The 20,699-nt window shown below is 52.1% G+C and overlaps 2 protein-coding genes across 3 annotated transcripts in view; one reads left to right on the top strand and one right to left on the bottom strand.

Moving 5' to 3' along the window:
• The first annotated feature begins 364 nt into the window (after nt 1-364).
• Nucleotides 365-18,780, top strand: ANKRD35 (ankyrin repeat domain 35). 2 transcript variants are annotated; one of them, XM_023760709.1, is made up of 14 exons: nt 365-588; nt 7,638-7,768; nt 8,728-8,816; nt 9,158-9,222; nt 10,085-10,142; nt 10,324-10,394; nt 10,688-10,794; nt 11,828-12,009; nt 12,558-12,595; nt 12,754-14,700; nt 16,759-16,848; nt 17,087-17,152; nt 17,960-18,060; nt 18,570-18,780. In XM_023760709.1, the coding sequence occupies exons 1-14, from the start codon at nt 550-552 to the stop codon at nt 18,574-18,576; spliced, it is 2,991 nt and encodes a 996-aa protein (XP_023616477.1). In that variant the 5' UTR covers nt 365-549; the 3' UTR covers nt 18,577-18,780. The 2 variants fall into 2 exon arrangements, with proteins under 2 accessions (XP_023616477.1, XP_006096990.2); XM_006096928.3 differs by having other exon boundaries at nt 367-588; nt 12,754-14,763.
• A 914-nt stretch (nt 18,781-19,694) lies between these two features.
• Nucleotides 19,695-20,699, bottom strand: part of NUDT17 (nudix hydrolase 17) — a 15,234-nt gene continuing 14,229 nt past the window's right edge. Inside the window, exon 5 of the mRNA XM_014462742.1 lies at nt 19,695-19,761. Coding sequence (XP_014318228.1) covers nt 19,695-19,761 — 67 coding nt within the window. The remainder of the gene's footprint in view (nt 19,762-20,699) is intronic.

Raw genomic sequence — 20,699 nt, 5'->3', positions numbered from 1 at the left:
GCTAGGGCGGGGCGGTTATGGCGGGGGCGGGGCTTTGGTGGTGCTAGGGCGGGGCGGTTGTGGCGGGGCGGGGCGGTTGTGGAGGGGGCGGGGCTTTTGGGTGGTGCTGGGTGGGGCGGTTGTGGCGGGGGCGGGGCTTGAGGCGGGGCTTCTTCCTGGACCTGCGGGGGGCGGGGCCGGGGATGAGTTTTAGCCCAGCCCGCGCGGTTCTGTCTACGGTTAACCGGTCGGAGCTGGGGCGGGTTCGGTTTGGAGGGCGGGTTCGGTTTGGAGGGCGGGGGTTGAGACCGAGCCCAGGTCGCCGCCCAAGACTGCAGGCTTTTTGCCTCCGCTGCGGCGGAGCGGGCAGGGCCAGGGGCGGAGTTTTCAGCGCAGCCCGCGGATCTGGTCTCTGATTGAGCGCGGTGGCCCTGGGGGCGGGACGGCTCTGCTTTTGACAGCTTGCCCCGGCACAGCCGCGACTGAGTTCGGTGGGTTCGGGATCCTGTGGCCCCTTTCTCCGCGCGTCCCCGTCCCCCCGTGGCCCTGGCCCTGGCCCTGGCCCCGGCCATGAAGCGCTTCTTCTCCTGCTCCAGCTCACAGGTGGCGGTAGGTGCCAAAATGTCTGGGAGTATGGGAACGGGGCTAGGGTCCGAGCCCTGTGGTGACAGGAGTCCTGTGTCCCACCCCGGGGCACCATTTGCCCTTTCCCTTTATCGGTCTTTCCAGGTCTTCCTTCCTGCAATGCAGCCAGCCATTCCTGCCCGCCTCAAGACCCTGTCCCCAGCCTCTGCTAACCTCTGACCTCCCCAGGTTCTTCCCCTTGGCCTTTGCTTATCCTCCTGTCACCTACAATCCCAGCTTCTCGTATGCTTCCTGCAGCCTTTGTCCCCTTCCGAAGGCCTGTCCTCTACTTCGGCTCAGTCTCTCGGTTCTGAACCATCCTCAAGCTTCTGTCCTGTCCCCAGCCCCAGCTCAGCCCTAAGTTCCACTCTGTCCCCCAAGTCCAGTCCTGTGCTGTCCTCACAACCCTCCCCTCCCCTATGGTCCTACTCTTGCTGCTTTCTCTCAGCCCAGCAAGTACTCCCAGCCTCATGCCTTCCCTAGCCCTTCTTCAAGGACTCGTCTCCACCATTGCACCCGTGCCTCTTCCACGGCCATCCTCTCCCCATTACCGCAGGCTCTCAGACATCACTCCACGCCTCTTTCTAATGGGTGCTCCCACCAGCAGCCTTCTCCTGTTCTCCCTTCAGCTTCTGCCCCTCTCTGCCCCATGGTTGTTGAACCCCACTGTTCCCCCCTTTGCCTGACCCGCCTGCTCTCCGTGGGTTAATCTTACAGTCTGGCCAGCCTCGCCGGCTCTGCCAGAGAAGGCACGGTGCCCGGCTCCTCCACACAGATCCGGGGAAGTGGCCTGCAGAATTCACCCTGACCAGGTCACTGCAGTGTCTGGTCATCAGACTGGTTCTTGGGCCAGTCAGGGCCTTCCGCCTGCTTCTCCCCAGAATCTTCCTTCTCTCTACACCTTCACCCAGTTGGTTAGGGCTTGTCCTGCTTCCTTTGACTGAGTCGGGGGGAGGTGGCGGTGAAGAGAGTGGACTCACTCAGAGTTCCCAGCAGAAGCCACTCTGCTCCCCGTGCTCTCCCAGAACAAAACACAAGGAAGAAGATTACAGAAGGTGGTGGCTTAGGATGAGTATCCTTTCTTCTCTGAAGATCTCTTACCGAGAGACCCCCAACCTGGGCACCACATTTTCTGTGGAGATTGGAATTATGTATTGAGGATGCCAACTACCTGTGTGATACTGCTTGGCCCAGCCTGTCTTAGTGATGTCATTCGTGAGCAAACGTGAGAAATGTTGAGTGCGCCCGGCATGGGCAGGCCACAGAAGCCTGGAAGCGAGCTATGAGGCAACAGCAGGAACTCTGTTGAGGCCTGTCCTTGTCCCACTTATATTTGCTTCTCCACTTTGTTTCTGCACATTGATCAACCAATCAAAAGGCGTTCACTGAATGACTACTATGGGTACCGGAAACGGAGGCTACCCAGACTCTGTGCTAACTCATAATGGTTTTCCTATGCACATGGACTCTTCCCTAGTTACTGAAAGTCCTCCACGGTGCTCCTCCCTTTCAGGTCTGTGGAGTCTGCATGTGCCTTAGGAACGGGGACACTATTTCATTCTACCTGATTTTCCAATCCCTGGTCAGTGCCTCCTTTCCAAGATGCTGGGTGAGCAACGGGCTGAACATTGGAATTTGGAAGGATTCCTCCGTCCTTCATCCAGCTCTACAAAGTTTAGGCCAGGAAGGATTTCTGCCCATTCTAAACTCTTCTTAGCATAACAAGGTTATAGGAAGTAAGTTGGGTGGATTTAGAACTGTCTGGGAGAAAACTCTTTCCTCAGTCGGGATAGGATCGCTGAACGCTTGGTAATGGGCCAGTTTCAGTGGCAAATTGTTTCCTCATGAATTTCCTCATACCTCTTAAGAGAAATTCCTCCACTCCCCACGTCGCTAACCACTCTGGACCCGTTTGTCAGAGAAATAAAATAGTGTGACAACCTCCCTGGCCACTCCTAAAGCCTGGCTTCCCAGTCACACTGGATTGGCCCTGCCCATCCGCACCCCACCCCTGGGTCCAGGGCCAGAGCCCTTCACTCTCAAATGGAGATAAGGACTGAAAAATCACTGATCATCTTCTTTTTCTTTAAGATTTTTTATTGATTTTTAAAAAAATACTTTTTATTGATTTCAGAGAGGAAGGGAGAGAGAAACATTAATGATGAGACAGAATCATTGATCGGCTGCCTCCTGCATGTCCCCTACTGGGGACTGAACCTGCAACCCACGCATGTGCCCTTGACTGGAATTGAACCTGGGACCCTTCAGTCCCCAGGCTGACACTCTATCCACTGAGCCAAAATGGCTAGGGCTTGATTTTTTTAAAGAGGGAAGGAGGGAGGGACAGGGAAAGAGAGAAACATCGATGTGAGAGCATCATCAGCTGCCTTCCTGCACACCCCCTACTGGGAATGGAGCCCCAAATGGGAATCGAACCCCCAGCGACCTCTGGGTGCATGGGATGACGCCCAAGCAAAGGTGGTGGCTTAGGAAGGGTATCCTTTCTTCTCTGAAGATCTCTTACCGAGAGACCCCCAACCTGGGGACCAACTGAGCCACACAGGCTGGGGCCTGATCATTTTAAAACTAATCTAAGCTATCCAGAATATAGGAAATTGAGCAAACAGACAAAAATCAGCTGTTATAATCTTATTTTAGTCAAGTAAAGGAAGCTTTTGAGGAGGGCGTCTTACATGTTAGCTTACTCTGCCTTTGCAGAAAGTAGGCCAGAAAATAGCTTTAAACAGTTGGGACTGAGTCAGTTTAGAGAAATGTCAGTTGCATTTTAAAAATTGAGAGTCCGCTCCTGGTTCCGGTGGCCACTCTTCCTCTGCTGTTGGTGTGCTGTGTCTTGGTGGGAAGCTTACGGGCGCACAGCCAGAGATAAGAAGTTGCAATTACTTTTACAAAGGCCCCCTAATCTTAACTACAGAAATACAACGCTTATTCTTGTATTTTGAATCTGCTGATTAATTTGGTAATTGCTCCCTTGAGGCTGTCATGGTAATCCAGGACCTCTTTCCCAAGGTGCTGGGTGAGCAATGGACTAGATCTTGGAATTTAGAAGCATATCTCTGCCTTTCTCCACCCTGCTCCGCAGAGGTTTGGTCATGGAGAATTTCCACCTCTTCTAAATTCTTCTTCGTATAACAAGATTGTAGGAAGTAAATCCAGTGGGTTTAGAACTGTCTAGCTGGAAAAAAAAGTGTCTACTTTGCTAGGAAACACTGTTATCATCTAGACAGCCTAGCTGTTAAGCATCGGCTGATATGAGCAAGATCTCTTCCTTCCACTCCCCTGTATGGAGAATTCTGAGCCCAGGAACTTCCAAAATTTGCCCCGTTGACGTAAAAAAACATTGAAACCTGTAAAAAAATTTTGTGAGTTTATTTGAGCCAAACTGTCAACATATGCCCGGAAGCAGAACCTCAATGAATTGAGAGAATGTTCCGGAGAATGGCTGGTTACATCTGTATTTATACATTGCAATAAAAGGAAAGGGACATAGGTGGGTTAAATGAAATCCCTTGGTGATAGACTAGAGAGGCGGGAGAAAGCAAAGCAGGGAAACCCCTGGGATTGGATAAAAAGTAAAATGATGGACACATACTTAGGTGGGTGCAGGAACAATTAACAGAACAATGAAGGAATTTGTGGTAACTGTTCTGGCACCCAGGCATATTAGGTTGTGCCCCAAGGGGTCCAGAGAAAGGGAAAGCTACAAGTTACCCAGACACTTCAGGGGTATGTTATCCTAGATGCAAAAAGACAGATTGGCTCAGTTAAGGTAAAGGTTGACCTTGTCAGTGAAGATACCGGCCTAGATGTAATTACCCACCATAACTGCTTTTAGTTAAAGTTTCATTTCAGACCATCCTTTGTGGTTACTTTAGGTCTCTGAGTTTGCAAGACCGCCATGCAGGCCTTCCCTGAGCTTGTCAGGTCAGCATGTGGCCCCTTTCGTCCATAGCCCCAAAAGGCTAGAAAGAATGGGGCTTCAACTAACATTTATTGTGCACCTACTATGTGCCAGACAGTGCTAGGTGCTTTATGTCATTTAGAAACTGATGTTCAGAGAAGTTTTCACATGCCTAAATTCACAAGGACAAGAAGTGTTAGAATCAGGATTTTATTATTATTTTTTAAATATATTTTATTGATTTTTTACAGAGAGGAAGGGAGAGGGATAGAGAGTTAGAAACATCGATGAGCGAGAAACATCGATCAGCTGCCTCCTGCACACCCCCTACTGGGGATGTGCCCACAGCCAAGGTACATGCCCTTGACCGGAATCAAACCTGGGACCCTTGAGTCCACAGGCCGACGCTCTATCCACTGAGCCAAACCGGTTAGGGCTAGAATCAGGATTTTAAACGGAGGACTTCACACTGAGGTCAGCTGACCGCAGTGGCTGTGCTGGAGGTGTAGTGCCAGCTCTCTGTTTTTTCTGCGGGTGACCCAGCACCCAAAGACATTGAATAAGGTGTTCTTACACCTCAGTCTGTTGGTATGTGGAGCAATCGTTTTGCTTATTTTGTCCTTTGAGAATGAACCTGCTTGGAGACTCTTTGTGCAGAAAGGTAGCGTCTGAGAGTGGGCGGCTCTGCCCTGGAGGCAAGTCTTAGGCTGCTTATTTGGAAATAAGTAAAATGTCTCCCATCACTGGGTGGTAGTGTGGTCTGGTCGTGAGAACTGGCACTGGGCAGCAGGGGGCCTCGGTTCTAATCTCAACGTTCCTGCCCTGTTGTGGTGTCTCTGCACAGTTATTGGACCTCAGTGGGCTTTGGTTACGTCTTCTGTCACACAGATAAAATAATATCAGCCCTAACCACTTTCCAGGGAGGCTGAGCGGCTGGTTGAAATAGCGTCAAGTGAAATAGCATAAAGGCCTCTGAGGATTTACAAGTGTGTCCTGGCGTCTTACCCCTAAACCATCTCCCCTGGGCCATTTTATGGTTGGGACATTTAAAATCTTTCCTGTTTTTGATGGATAATTTGCCCTAGCTCTATAAACAGTATTTTTTTAAAAAAATATATATTTTTATTAATTTTTTACAGAGAGGAAAGGAGAGGGATAGAGAGTTAGAAACATCGATGAGCGAGAAACATCGATCAGCTGCCTCCTGCACACCCCCTACTGGGGATGTGCCCACAACCAAGGTACATGCCCTTGACCAGAATCGAACCTGGGACCCTTCAGTCCACAGGCCGATGCTCTATCCACTGAGGCACACCGGTTAGGGCTGTAAACAGTATTTAAAAATGAGTTATTTGGCTTCCATTGGCCCTATATTTTTCCACCTCCTCCCATAGCCTCTTCCTTGTTGAGATTATACCTCATAAAATGCAATGTGCCACCACCAAAGCCCGGCACTTCCTGTTTTGTTATAAGGATGCCATGCGCTTGTGTGGGTCTTCAGTTTACAAAAGAGATTTTATACACATTAGTTCATTTACTACTCACAACACCATGAGGCAGTCTTTCTTTTCCACACGTGACAGCGGAGGAGACAGGTGAGAGGTGTGAAAAGGCTTACTCCAGGTCAGGTCGCACAGCTGAGAAAGTAGCTGAACCAGACCCCAAACTCGGGCCTGCTGACAAAGCCCCCTGCGGTCCTTCTCACCGACCACGGATCTTTGCATCCCCTCTTCCTCTCCTTCCCCTTCTCTGGGTCAAACCAGGCTTTTCTGTGCCTTTAGCCCTGGATGGTTTTACCCAGCTCTCTCTCTCTCACACCCTGTGATACTTCAATTATTGTAATTACCCCGTCACCTGGAGAAAGTCACGCTGGAATAATGGAACAATGCATACCCAGGTGTGGCCTTATCTGGGACAGCTGCTCCCTGGCAGAAACAGGGGAAGGTAGGGAGGGAGGGGTAGGCGAGAGGCCTCTGCTGCCTCCTCAAACCTAGGAGAGACCTGTATTTGCCTTTTGGCGGTTGTTGCCCTGAAAGGGAAGAGCAACTAGGTAATGGGCAGAGATATGAGATGGGAAAACCGAAACTCTGTGCTTCTCCTCCCAGTTTGGGGCCCAAAGCCGATGGTAGATAGTTGGACTCAGGGCTGTGACCTGACGTTAGGTGCCTTGATTCCCCAAATATCTGAAGACAAAAAGCAGAGCAGCATGGGAAGCTGAGAGGCAATGTGAGCCCAATCAGGAGCGGTCAGTTGGTTCCGTTTGCTCCAGCAAAACCCCGGGAGCAAAAGGGAAGGGAGTCTGAGGCTGTGCACCCACAATGATAATCATAATGATGGTTTAAAAGGCATTTGAAATGCTCTGCATCCAGAACTCAAAACGATTTTTTAAAATATATTTTATTGATTTTTTACAGAGAGGAAGGGAGAGAGAGAGAGAGTTAGAAGCATCGATGAGAGAGAAACATCGATCAGATGCCTCCTGCACTCCCCCCACTGGGGATGTGCCGGCAACCAAGGTACATGCCCTTGACCGGAATCGAACCTGGGACCCTTCAGTCCGCAGGCCGACGCTCTATCCACCGAGCCAAACCAGCTAGGGCTCAAAACAATTTTTAATTCAGTAGTCCAAGCACCTTCTGATCCAGGGCTGGCAATAACCAGAAGAGGTGCTTGGTGGCATATGAACTGGTGAGATGTAACTGCTCACCTAACGAGGACCATGTGATCTAGACTGACTGGGACACTGAAAGGCCCTCAGGGATGTTCCTTTCCCCTGGCTTGGCATCTTCCTAACCGTCTCCTTCCTTTCTGTTCATCCTCACCCGAGGATATTTTCCCATTGACTTTTAGGGAGATTGGAAGAGAGAGGGAAAGACAGAGAGAAACATCAATGTGAGAGAAACACATGGATTGGTTGCCTCCTGCATGAGCCCCGACTAGGGCCCGGTCGGGGGAGGAGCCTGCAACCAAGGTATGTGCCCTTGACCGGAATCTGAACCCAGGACCCTTTGGTCAACAGGCTGACGCTCTAACCACTTAGCAAACTGGCCAGGGCAGTCTCCTTCCTTTCTCCACTCCACCCTCCCCTAAACCACAATCTGTGGCTCTGCACCAGGTGGAGAGATGGAACCGCCGTGACCAGAAGCTGCTGGAGGCCGTGCAGCGGGGGGACGTGGGGCGCGTGGCCGCCCTCGCCTCCAGGAAGTCTTCCCGACCCACCAAGCTCGACGCCAACGGCCAGTCCCCGTAAGTCAGTCCCGGGACCCACCTTTGGCATGTGATTCCCTTTGAAAACTCCAACCCCAATATGTCAGAGGACAGGGAACGCCTACAACTTCAGGGCCCTTTGTCCTAATAAGACTTTGCTACCTATCAAGTGCGGCACAAAGTGAGGGAAGAAGATATTGTCTATGAGCTCCATCCACCTCACAACCCGGCTTACAAAACTGACCAAAGAGGACATAAAGCCCACGAAACAAACAGGAAACGGACCCATACAGTAAATAGAGTATTTCTGCATTGCACAGAGAGGAGGGGGGTGTGCTTGGAAAGTTCAGAATGAAGTGGTAGCTACGAGAGTCACACAGCTAAGAGGAGTGAGTAGGACAAGAGGGATACTGCTTCTTGTCTCTGCCCAAGTCGGCTTCCCCTGTCCAGCCCTCTGCTCTGGTCTGGCTGACTCTTCCTGTGACACGGCCAGTCTGGGAAGGGGCCTGGACGCCCCTGCCATAGTCTGACATTGCTTGGGACCCGTAGCTCTTATTTCTATATCTGCTTCCAGCGTCCTCTCACTCATGACAGTAGGCCATAGAGCAGTGATGGCGAACCTATGACACGCGTGTCACCTCTGACACTCATTTTTTTGGTTGATTTTTCTTTGTTAAATGGCATTTAAATATATAAAATAAATATCAAACATATAAATCTTTGTTTTACTATGGTTGCAAATATCAAAAAAATTCTATATGTGACACGGCACCAGAGTTAAGTTAGGGTTTTTCAAAATGCTGACACGCCGAGCTCAAAAGGTTTGCCATCACTGCCTTAGAGCCTTCTCTTCCTCAGTAAGTCGGGCCAGGGGAGTTTCCCTCTCTGCTCTCGGGATTGGCCTTGGGGTTAGAGAGTATAGGTGTAGCAGGCAGTGATTATTAAGATTACGAAGCTTCTCCCATTCCTCATCCCCTGGTCCCTTCATCCTTCTGCAGCTTTCATCTGGCAGCCTCCAAGGGCCTGACTGAATGTCTGACTATCCTGCTTGCAAATGGGGCCGACATCAACAGCAAGAATGAGGACGGTGAGTCAGACTGCTTGCTTGCTTTTCCCTCTACAGCAGCCGTGGGGGCCCGTGCGGGGCCCTGCTGGAGGTTCCCAACCAGCCCCTGCTTCTTTCCTCAGAAAGCCTGGCCAGCACCCTCCAGAGGTTCCCCTCCCTGCCAGCTGGGTACACCTTACCCCCCTCCACCTCCACCGCGTGTACCGGGCACCTGGGGAACAGGAATTTCTGGCCCCATGTGGCTGAGAGCTTCTCTCTCTAATCTCCCTTTGATTATCTGTGCGTCTCTTGCCTTCCCTCCCTGTGAGTCACTGGCCTGCATAGGGCCACCCACCTGCCTCTTTTCCTCCTCCTCTTTCCAGGAAGCACCGCCCTGCACTTGGCCACCATCTCCTGCCAGCCACAGTGTGTCAAGGTCCTGCTGCAGGTAGAGCAACCCCTCGATACTCCTCCTGTGAAGGGAAGAAGCGGACCCCGAGTTTCCGAACTTTGTTTGAAGTCACAAGCAATATTGAATCAGATATACCCCTCTCCTCCCCACTGAGAGAGCTGGTGATAATTGATTCTTTAATTCACAAACATTTATTTAACACCTACTATGTGCAGGCCCTGCACTTAATGCTGCCCTTGAGGGCAGGTCATAAAGTAGAGTTGGCAGGGACTGACGGCCCCGCAGCCAATATGCATGCTCTGAGCCCTGCCGTTGGTGAGCCACTTCAGAGACTGGCTGCTGTGATGATGATGGGCAGGCAGAAGGAGGGCAGAGAGTTTCAAATTAAACCAAAATCCCACTGTCTGTCTTTGAGGCGTTCATAGCCTAGAGCACAAAAGAAAATATACATGTGAAATGACATGTGGACAATTAATAAATAAGTTTCCAATTAATAAATAAGTTTCCAATTAATAAATAAGTTTCCAATTAATAAATAAGTTTCGAAGGCCAACAGGTCGTTGGGCCCACGGCCGTTCTGCTTTTGTTCTTCCCAGCCCTTTGCAAGATTCCCAATTACGACCCTAAAGTACCGGCCAGGACCCGGGCATTACTGTCCTAGCATGCTTATGTATCCGTAACCGGATGTTCCTCAGGCCCTCGGCTTCAGAACCAGGGCTGAAATCCAAGGCTGCCTGTCACCTGTAAGAGATGGATTGGGCCTGCCGAGCAGTTGGACAAAGCTATGATCCTCCCACCCCTCCCCGTTGTAATTAGGAAGCTGGGGACCCCACAGTGGGTATGGGATGAGAACGTTAACACTCTGTTCCATGCGGCTTCCCTTTGTGGCTCTTCCCAGCACGGTGCCAACGAAGATGCTGTGGATGCAGAAAATCGTAGTCCGCTGCACTGGGCAGGTGTGTGCCAGGAGCCTGTGGGCGCAGGGCTGCGGGGAAGAGAGGGGAGGGAGGGAGGGGAGGGTAACGTTTGGTGGAGAGGGCAGGGCTGATACTAAGATAGTTGGAGGGGATGTCGGTCATGATCTGACCAGGTGCACTTCCTGCTCCCCTTCGCCCAATCATCCCTCAACCCTCCCAGCTTCCTCTGGCTGTGCCTCGAGTGTGCTGCTGCTGTGTGACCATGAGGCCTTCCTGGATGTCCTGGATAATGTGAGTGTCAGCGGGACCCTGGCCAGTGCCCTGCACCGGCAGGCTGCTGCTCTCCCTGAGCCTGATTGGCTAACTTCTGTGAGCAGGGGTTGGACAGCACCACCTTTCCTCCCTCCCCCTCCTCTTCTTCACAGAGAGGTTCAGCCTTATCTTCTGGAGAGCTTTCAACCCTTTGAAAGGGGTATTTAGCCCCTAGGCTGGGCTTTTCTCCTGGAGAGGTGTGGGGAGAGGGAGCTGGTAGGATTGTGCAAACCTCTGGCTTTTCATGAGCTCTCTTTCCACAATCCGTGCAGGATGGACGCACACCCCTGATGATCGCCTCGCTGGGCGGTCACGCAGCTATCTGCTCACAGTTACTGCAGAGAGGCGCCCGAGTCAATGTCACAGACAAGGATGACAAGTGAGCCCTCCCCGTCTTCCCACCCCAATCCAGGCCCTGGCCCATCTAGGAAGGAGCCACTGGGCAAAGCGAGTGTGTGTGTGTGTGTGTGTGTGTGTGTGTGTGTGCAGGTTGGTCTCTGTGTTCTTGGTCTCTTTCCTTCTGAGTGGTGGCTTAGAAGAGATCTCTTCTGTTTCACTGTTTTCCTCTTGAGACGGGAAGAAAGTCTTCCTTATACTCTTCTACTCAGCTGCTGTCACCACCAGCTTCCTAATGTAGGTAACTTGGGAAGCAGAATCAATACCTCTGGACTCATTAGTTTTATTTACTGGTTTTCAAACTATCTTCCGAGCAATGGAACCCTTCTCTCCAATAAAGAATTTTTTAAAAAATATATTTTATTGATTTTTTACAGAGAGGAGGGGAGAGAGATAGAGAGTTAGAAACATCGATGAGAGAGAAACATTGATCAGCTGCCTCCTGCACATCTCCCACTGGGGATGTGCCCGCAACCCAGGTACATGCCCTTGACTGGAATCGAACTTGGGACCCCTCAGTCCACAGGCCAACGGTCTATCCACTGAGCCAAACCGGTTTCGGCTTCAATAAAGAATTTATGCAGAATCTTAATATGTAGAGCAGAGAAAAATGAAGCCCTTGCCATCGTCCCTGCTTTCTGATGCTGCAGCTCCAGGAATGGCATTTGAAAAGTTCTGGTCTCGTCTGGCCGGCATAGCTCAGTGGTTGAGTATTGACCTATGAACCAGAAGGTTGTGGGCTCAATCCCCAGTGTGGGGTGTGCAGGAGGCAGCCAATCGATGACTCTATCTCATCATTGAGATAGAGTCATCTTGTTTCTATCTCTCTCTCCCTCTCCCTTCCTCTCTGAATGAATATATATATTCTCTCCCTCTCCCTTCCTCTCCGAATGAATATATATATATAATGAATATATATAATGAATATATATATAATGAATATATATGTATATGTGTGTGTGTGTGTGTGTGTGTGTGTGTGTGTATATATATATATACTTTGTCCTAACGCACAGGTCGGCTCTGATCCTGGCCTGTGAGAAAGGCAGCGCCGAAGTGGCTGAGCTGCTCCTGAGCCATGGAGCGGACGCAGGGGCGGTGGACAGCGCGGGCCACGATGCTCTGTATTACGGCCTGCGCACACAGGACAAGGCACTGTGGAAGCTGCTGCAGCAGGCCCTGAGCTGGCGGCGGGGGGGTAAGCCAGTTCCCTTTTGTATCTTCAAGATCCTCCCCAATGGCTCAGAGTAGCTTCTTAGAATCCCATTTGTCCCCATGGAAACAGTCCACCTGAAAAACAATTGCCACTGTGGTCCAGAGTTTGCTTATTTATTGCTGCTGCTATGAGATGACCCCACGTTCCCAAAAGCAGGGCCACCAAGTTCCTTAATGAAGCCCTTCTTACTCAAGGCAGCTGTGGCTGGCGCTATCGCTAGGACTCCTGAGCTGTGATTGAACATCTCTGTGTGGTTTCCCAGTCAATCTCTCCCCCTGCTGGACTGTAAACGCCCCAGATGACAGGCCATGTCTGTTTTGTTCACTGTCGATGTCCTGGTGCCTATAACAGCGCCTGGTATAGTGTCCAATAAAGTGAGTGAACAAAATGAGTGAGCTGGGGTAGGAACCAAGGCTGCTGGGTTGAAGAGGAGTGGCTCCCGGCTCCAGGAAGGCTGTGTGGTGAGGGTTATGACACTGCGGCCACTCCTCTCAGTGAGAATCACATTGCCCTCATGTCTTTTCATACAGGTCAGGGGCTAGTTCAACACCCAGATGCTGCGTCTAAGGTAAGACCCTAAGTGCCTCCCCTTCCGACCCACCCAGGCCATCCCACGGGATGCCTCCCAGGCAGGGACCCATGAGGGCATCAAGATGGTCTAAGGGCGGGGAGGCCCTCCCGGGGCTGCCCTTCTTCCGGTCAGTCACTCTTCTGTTTCCTACACAGGCCTCTCCATCTGAACCTCCGGTGGGTTCTCAGCCCAAGAGCCCCCGGGGAGCAGAGCCCGGGGCGGAGCAGGAAAAGGAGCGAGAGGAAGTGTGCTCAGAGGAGTGGAGGTGGAAGTACGAAGAGGAGCAGAAGAAAGTTTCTCAGTTGGAGCAGGAGCTGGTGGGAAAGACAGAAGAGAGCAAGGCTCAGGCTGCAGCCTACCTGGGCCTGGCCAACCAGATCCGAGAGCAGGTGCAGGAGCTGGGGCGGCTGCTCTTCCGGGAGCCCAGAGCTCCAGGCGGGCAGAGTCCTGGTATCCGCCCTGGAGGGGATGGCATGGAGCAGGGCTGCCCCCTGGACCTGCTGGCTGAGGGCATACGGGAGCTAAAGAAGCAGCAGCAGGCAGTAGCCGCAGCCGCAGCCAACCCAGTACTAGCTTCCAAGAAGACCGAAGACTCGTCCCCCCGGGAGATGTGTTATGAAGCCCATGCAAGGTCCCAACCAGAACAGGGGCCACCCCAGGGCCCGGTGTCTGAGATCCCGGGGGAAGCCGCAGGACAGCACCAGACGACTGTCGGTGGGCAGGCCCTTGGCCCTGAGCGTGCAGCCCAGCCGCATGCTGGCCGGAAGGAGAGGCGGAAGGCCCCAGGGGCGGAGAGAGCAGGCACAGCGGCTGGAGCAGCGGGCACAGCAGCCATGAACCAGCTACTGCTACAGCTGAGGGAGGAGCTGGCTGCCGTGTGGCGAGAAAAGGATGCTGCCCTGGGGGCTTTGTCGAGACCCGTCCTGGAGGGAGTTCTGGGCAAGTCCCGGGCGGAGGCCACGGCGGCCGCCTGGGAGAAGATGGAGGCCAGGCTGGAGCAGGTGCTGCTGAAGCTGGATCGGGCCAAGGCGGGGCTGCGAGCGACGCCTGCGACCCCTGCCCAGGAGTCCAGAGAAGGAGCCCCAAAGGCAGGCTCAGAAACCATCCCCGAAGAGGATGGGGAGAAGGAGACCGGGGCTCCCGGGACCCAGCGGGAGTCTCCAGGGGCCCCGGGCAGGCCGCAGACGCCGGGAGGAGGGCTGGCCAAGGGAATGCTGGAGAAGGAGGTGTCGGCCCTGAGACTGAGCAACAGCAACTTGCTGGAGGAGTTGGGGGAGCTGGGCCGGGAGCGGCAGCGGCTGCAAGGGGAGCTGCAGTCCCTGAGCCAGCGGCTGCAGCGGGAGTTTGTGCCCCGGCCCGTGGCGCAGGTCCAGCTCCAGCAGCTGCGGTGGAGCGTGGGGCTGCTGACCGACGAGCTGGCCGTGGAGAAGGAGGCCACCGAGAAGTTGCGGAGGCACCTGGCGTCCCAGAGCAGCGGCCTCCGAGGGCTGTGGGACTGCCTGCCCCCAGACCTGGTGGGCAAGGCCGGCGCCCGGGGCCCCGGCCCCGAGCCCCTGCAGGAGCTGCAGGCCTGCATCAGCGCCCTGGTCGCCAGGCACCGCGAGGCGCAGCAGATGCTGGCGAGGCTGGAGGAGGAAAACCAGCGGCTGCGGGGAGCCTCCGCCCCGCACCCGGAGCCGGGCCCCTCCTCCCAGGCGACAGCACCCCCGGAGGTGGCCGCTTTGGAGCAGGACCTGGGGCAGCTGGAGGAGGAGCTGCGCGCCGTGCAGGCCTCGATGCGCGGGAAGAGCCAGGAGATCGGGAAGCTGAAGCAGCTGCTGTACCAGGCCACGGAGGAGGTGGCCGAGCTGCGCGCGCGGGAGGCGGCCAGCCTGCGGCAGCACGAGCGGGCGCGCAGCTCGCTGGCGGCCCAGGCCCAGGCGTGGAGCCAGGAGCTGAAGGCCCTGCTGGAGAAGTACAACTCGGCCTGCTGCGAGGTGGGCCGCCTGCAGGAGGCCGTGGCCGACGAGCGCTGCCGCAGCGGGGACCTGGCGGCCCGGGCCACGGAGCAGGAGCGCCAGGCCAGCGAGATGCGCGGGCGCTCGGAGCAGTTTGAGAAAACGGTGGGGCTGCTGAGAGAGAAGATGGAGCATCTTCTGGGGGCTTGCCAGGACAAGGAGGCCAAGGTGATGAGCTCAGGCGGCGGGGGGAGGTTTGCTAACTGCACCTACCTTTGGTTAGTCAGGTGAATCCCGCCCAAACAGAACGCCAGCCATTTGCAAGGATCGCGCTATGTTCTCTGGGTCTAAGGTGGTTTGGGGTTAAGATTGGAAGTGAGGGCTGGCAATGTGACTCAGTGGTTGAGCATCGACCTATGGACCAGGAGGTCAGGTTCCATTCCCAGTCAGGCCATATGCCCGGGTTGCAGCTGGATCCCCAGTGGGACGCCAGGGCCTGTAGGAGGCAGCAGATCAGTGATTCTCATCATTAATGTTTCTCTCTCTCTCCCTTCCTCTCTGAAATCAATATATATATATGTATAAATAGAAGAGAGAAAGGGGCTTAGGTGTTAAAATCTGGACTCTGGTTTTAGAAGCCATGTGGTGGGGCTACCACCTGGGGAGTCCTGTGGTTTATTAGCATTTTGACTGAAATCATGTTTTAGCCCAAGAGCAGGTCTTAGGCTACGGTGGGTTGCTGTGGTTTTGCTAAGGTTCTGAGAAGGTGATTCAAGGCTGATTAAGAAAAGTAGACCAGGCTACAGGCCCACTTCATCCCTTCCCTTCAACCCGAGTAGGTTCTGCAAAAGATTCCCATTGGCAGAGGGCGCACCAATGCAAAGTAACAAGTTTGAAAACCGCCGTGTTCAATACCTGGGTTTCCTAATGCTTGCTCCCAAAGTCACCAATCTGCATGTGTCTAGGGCAGCCGTGGGCAAACTACGGCCCACGGGCCGCATCCGGCCCGTTTGAAATGAATAAAACTAAAAAAAAAAAAAAAAAAAAAGACCGTACCCTTTTATGTAATGATGTTTACTTTGAATTTATATTAGTTCACACAAACACTCCATCCATGCTTTTGTTCCAGCCCTCCGGTCCAGTTTAAGAACCCATTGTGGCCCTCGAGTCAAAAAGTTTGCCCACCCCTGGTCTAGGGGCATGCTTTATGAATTCTTAAAAAAAAAATCAATTTATAAATGAATTGGGTAATTCTAGAACTTTACCTGTGAAATGAATTCAGACTTCTTATTCAAATTTGTGTACATGATCAAATTTATAATGATTCAAAAATATAGGGAGCACATGTTTTACATAACACACAGTGCATACAAATAGAAGAAAAGTTGTACAGAATAGGAATCAGTGTGAGGTGGGGCCAATTAAAGAAAGGACGGGTTTCTGTTGGTGTGGAAGAAGAGGAAAGGGAGCAAATGGGAAAAAGAGAATAGTGTAGTGGATGTTGGACTGATATCGTCTGGATTTCTATTTCAGTTTCAAAACGTACTGATTGAACGAGTGAGTTATCTCACCTCCAATCTTAACCCCCAAACCACCTTAGACCCAGAGAACATAGCGCGATCCTTGCAAAATCGAGTGAGCCTTGGAGTCTCCAAGTCTCAGTTTTTTTCATCTATAAGATGAGGCTACTATTAGGGTTGCTGTGAGGATTACATTAAATAAGATATTGTATTTAAAATCCTCGGAATGATTTTTTGGAAGTGGTAAGTGCTCAACCAGGTATTTTTGTTATTCTCACTCCCACCACTCCTCCTCCTGCTGGTTATCCTTAACCACATCTGTGCCAGAGCCTCACAACCACAAACACTCATCTCCATTTTGCTCAGTGGTCAGCAGCCAGAAGTGGTTCAGGACCCAGTGCAGTCTTAAGAGCATGGACCATTCATTCAAAAAGATCTTGGTTCAAGTCCTATGTCATCACTTATTAGGTGTGTGATTTTGACAAAGTATTTAACAATGTGAGTAATAATACTTCCTTCCGAGAAGTGTTGTTCCTCCCAGAACAGAAGTAGAGCTGTTTTGAGTACGACATGTGACAAGGCGTGTAAAAGCATCTGGCACATAGTACATACTCAGCAAAGGGAAGCTGGCCTTGACCCTGGGTGGTGGTGGTTGGGGGGGGGTGGGCATGACTTGGGCCTCACTGGTTCCCTTTGGCCTCAGATCAAGGAGCTGTTGAAGAAGGTGGAGCAGCTTTCAGAGGAAGTCCTAGCAGTTCGGGGAGAAAATGCTCGCCTTGCCTCGCAGCTGCGGGTATGTTTTGTCCCTTAGGGAAATGGTCACGGCTAGAGAAGAGGGTGGACAGGGGAAGTGATGTGGGAGAATTCTGGGAATTGCAGAGAATTCAGGCAGTGGTCCAGGCTGGGCTAGTGAGGGGTCGAGGGAGACCATCTGGCCCAGCTGACCACTTAATTTTATTGTTCCTCATGCTTGGGGGTCAGGGTGAGTATGGGAGGGTGGGCACATAACCTCCATTGATGCTCACCCCCAGGATTCTCAAAAGAACCATGAAGAGATCATCTCTACCTATAGAAACCATCTACTGAGTGCTGCTCAGGTGAGCAAGGGGAAGGGAGGCACAGAGAGTTGGGTGGGGAGTACTGCATTTGGGGTCCCTTTTCTTACCCACACATATTTGTCATTTCCCGGAAAGCCAGCCTTTAGATGTTCTAGTGCCAGGTCCCTGGCTCTCCTGAGATATGGGACTGTGAGGGGGAGAGGTGTTTGTCCCCCCTTTTCTTTTTTTTTTTTAAATATATTTTATTGATTTTTTTACAGAGAGGAAGGGAGAGGGATAGAGAGTTAGAAATATCGATGAGAGAGAAACATCAATCAGCTGCCTCTTGCACACCCCCTACTTGGGGATGTGCCCATAACCAAGGTACATGCCCTTGACCGGAATCGAACCTGCGACCCTTCAGTCTGCAGGCTGACGCTCTATTCATTGAGCCAAACCGGTTAGGGCTGTCCCCCCTTTTCAATTCCTGACCCATGGTAAAGCCTTTTCCTGTCCCTTATGCCCTTTCTCAATTCCCTCCTCGGCCTGTGTATCCCTCACCAAGGAAGAGGAGGTGGTGGGGGGGCTCGCTCCTCTATTAGGACTAATAACTACAAAGGATCTAACACTTCCTGTGCACCGGAAGCTTTGCCTCAGATTCAGGGTTGTAACCCTCACAGCAGGCCTGAGAAGTAAACATCATTGCTTTCCTTGAAAAGATTAGGAAACATCCTTGAAGTTAAATACTGTTTAAGGGAGGGCTCATCGTTAGCAAACAGCATTTCACCATACCTCAGGGCCTCTCCCTCACCTGTCTCCCCATTTTCTGTTCTTCTCCTCCCGTTCTTTCTTTCCTGCCACCCCCAGGGCTACATGGAACAAGATGTATACAATATCCTGCTGCGAATCCTCAGCAGGCAGGAGAAGAGGGGCAGCGCGGGCCCTGCGGGGTCCGGGATCCCTCTCCTGTGAGTTGTGGGTGAGGCCGATGAGGGCAGGAGCTTGGAGAAAGGACCGGGGAAAGGAGACTTCCGGATGGGAAAGGAGGCTCCGTTTGCTCCAAGTGGCGGCTGACACTGGGGAGTCCTGTGCCACTGAGCATGTGAAGTGAGGTTCACTGAGAAGTCACAGTAATGGACATCATGGGTGGAGTCAGGAATCCGTGCGTGGAGGGGCTGAGAAGGGGAGTTGCCTCTTTCACGGTCTGGGGTAGAGATACCAGTAAACGATGAGTGATGGTGGGAGGGTGGCACACAGTTGTTTCCTAGGGGAGGACTCTACAAACGGCAGATTCTCTCCTTCATCCCCACACCATGCATTCAAAGAATGGTCTTCTCTCATACTGCTCCCCACCCCTATGCCGACGGCCATCTTCCCCAGCCCAGAGGAGGAGGATCCCCTTAGCATCTTGGCATGGGCGGGAGGAGACCGAGGATATGGAAGTGTGTGCATTTCATCCGTGACTTTCTTCTTGCAGGGAATAAGAGCCCCCCTGGTTGCCAGAGGCTCCATCAGGCTGTAGTGGGTGGGAGGTTGGCCATTAGGGATAGTGTGGGTGAGCTTCGCCTGACATGAGGGAGCCCAGACCTGAGAATCGGAACCCTGGAATCAGCATGGATGAAACCAGAGGAGGTGCGGATCGGATTGAAGCCAGCTCTGTAACAAATAAAGCAGGGGGCAATACGATACTGGGTGTCATTGTTTTTCTGTTTAAGGTGGGGGCAGGAATCTTTTACATCATAAATGGCTCCATAAGCCAGCAGCGTTTAAACTTTATGGTCCACAGTTAGAAATACATTTTACATCCTGTGTGGACATACCGGAAATAGTATGTCTCCTTACTATTTCTGTTCTAGCCTATTCTCTGCTATTATTCTCCATTGAAAAAATACTGGTCAAAATACATCCACGAATGGGTCAAGACTCAGTGTGAAAAGCAGCCCTCTGTGGAAATGGGGATGGACACCCTTCCTTTGTCTTCCACAAATCCGTCTCGGACTGACCAACAGCTCTAATTGCGTTCTGCCTCGGGACTCCCGAGTCCACTGTTTGAGGAGGAGCCTTTGGGAGGCGTGGATTTTCTGAGATGTATAATCTAAGATATTCTATCATGTGCTAAACCATGGGTTTAGATTGGAAGCACATGGTCTCATGTGGTCACTGTTCTCTGCCCCGGGAGCAAAGAGGGATGAAAAGTCTGATTCCAGGGAGAGGGATGAAGGGACACTCAGAGTTGGCTTCTTCCCTGAGGTTCTGTTCTCAGACTGAAAAAAATGCCTCTCTCTTGGCCACTTCCCATGGTCTCCTCTCCTTCCTGTTTGTCCAGTAGCCAAATTGCTAGGTGAGAATGAGGCAGCGAAGCCCTCCAAAATCTGGAATTTTGGCTTGGTGCCCCCCACAAGGATCCCTCTCCATTCCTTTTCTCAGCCTGCCCCTGCTGGAGTATGTGGGGGTGGGGGTGGGGTGTCAGCCTACAGTGGTTTGGCAGTAAGGAGACTGCCTGGGTTGAGAGAAGAGTGGGGAGGGGCTGCCATGGAAGACGGGGCCCACACAGGGCTGCTCTGTCTGGCTGCAGGTTTGGCCAGGAAAAGAGCAGTGTAGGTCAGGCCCTAGAGAAGGTGAGGGTCAGCTGTGGGGTTCGTGTGGCTGGGCTCAGGACTGCTTTAAGGCTGGGAGAATGGAGACAAGAAGGACCGATGTAGAAAGGGAAAAGGAGGTGCAGCTGCCAAGAGGAAGAGCATGAAAAAGGTCCAAATCATTTCTATGAAGGGGAACCTCCTTCCTGCTCTCAGAGAACAGAAAAGAGCTATTACATATCTTATGTCATAAGGGGTGTGGGTGGGAAAAATGAAACTGCAGAGAGAAGGGTCCAGAGAGGGGGAAATCATTTGACTACGTTCAAGGATGAGTCAGGAAACAGCTTTGGTAATGGCAGCCAGACCTTCGGCTCCCTCTGGGGCTCCTAGAAGCTTATCCCAGGATGGCTGAGTTATAGGAATGGTCATAATGTGTGTGTGTGTTTAAATATATTTTATTGATTTTTTACAGAGAGGAAGGGAGAGGGATAGAGAGTTAGAAACATCGATGAGAGAGAAACATCGATCAGCTGCCTCCTGCACACTCCCTACTGGGGATGTGCCCACAACCAAGGTACATACCCTTGACCAGAATCGAACCCTGGCACCCTTCAGTCCGCAGGCCAACGCTCTATCCACTGAACCAAACCGGTTAGGGCCATAATGTTAAGGTTAACACAAAAGTGGAACTTTCCCCAGTCTCTGGTCTTCCCAATAACCCTACCTCCCCCTGAAATTCTTGATTTCATAAATAAATCTTTCTCAAAGTAACTGTGGTCCTACTGTTCCTTCTTCCTGGGCCCTCCATTTAATGGGACTCCTGTAGGGGCTTATACTCTTCTTTCACTTCCCCTCGCCCCCCCAATTTTCTGAGTTAGGATTTTATGGGTGAAGCTTGGTAGGCCATGATGGGGCCCGGATGTCTTTGAATACCCTCAATATGGAACTTGGTCCTGACTTGCAGTTTCCCTCCTTTGTCTGGTAACATTAATTTATTATACTGATATTTAGAGTCTACTATCTACCAGGCA

Source organism: Myotis lucifugus, unplaced genomic scaffold (genome assembly GCF_000147115.1).
Source record: "Myotis lucifugus unplaced genomic scaffold, Myoluc2.0 scaffold_190, whole genome shotgun sequence".
Taxonomy (NCBI): domain Eukaryota; kingdom Metazoa; phylum Chordata; class Mammalia; order Chiroptera; family Vespertilionidae; genus Myotis; species Myotis lucifugus.
The sequence above is the reverse complement of the archived record's forward strand: the minus strand, read 5'-3'. Positions and strand labels throughout refer to the sequence as shown.

What these genes read in the sequence shown, in the direction of transcription:
- ANKRD35 (XM_006096928.3), top strand. Translation starts at nt 550, where the DNA reads ATGAAGCGCTTCTTCTCCTGCTCCAGCTCACAGGTGGCG. An exon ending in CAACAGCAAGAATGAGGACG is followed by an intron (nt 8,817 to 9,157) that starts GTGAGTCAGACT and finishes TCCTCTTTCCAG; the next exon opens with GAAGCACCGCCCTGCACTTG. An exon ending in ATCTACTGAGTGCTGCTCAG is followed by an intron (nt 17,153 to 17,959) that starts GTGAGCAAGGGG and finishes TGCCACCCCCAG; the next exon opens with GGCTACATGGAACAAGATGT.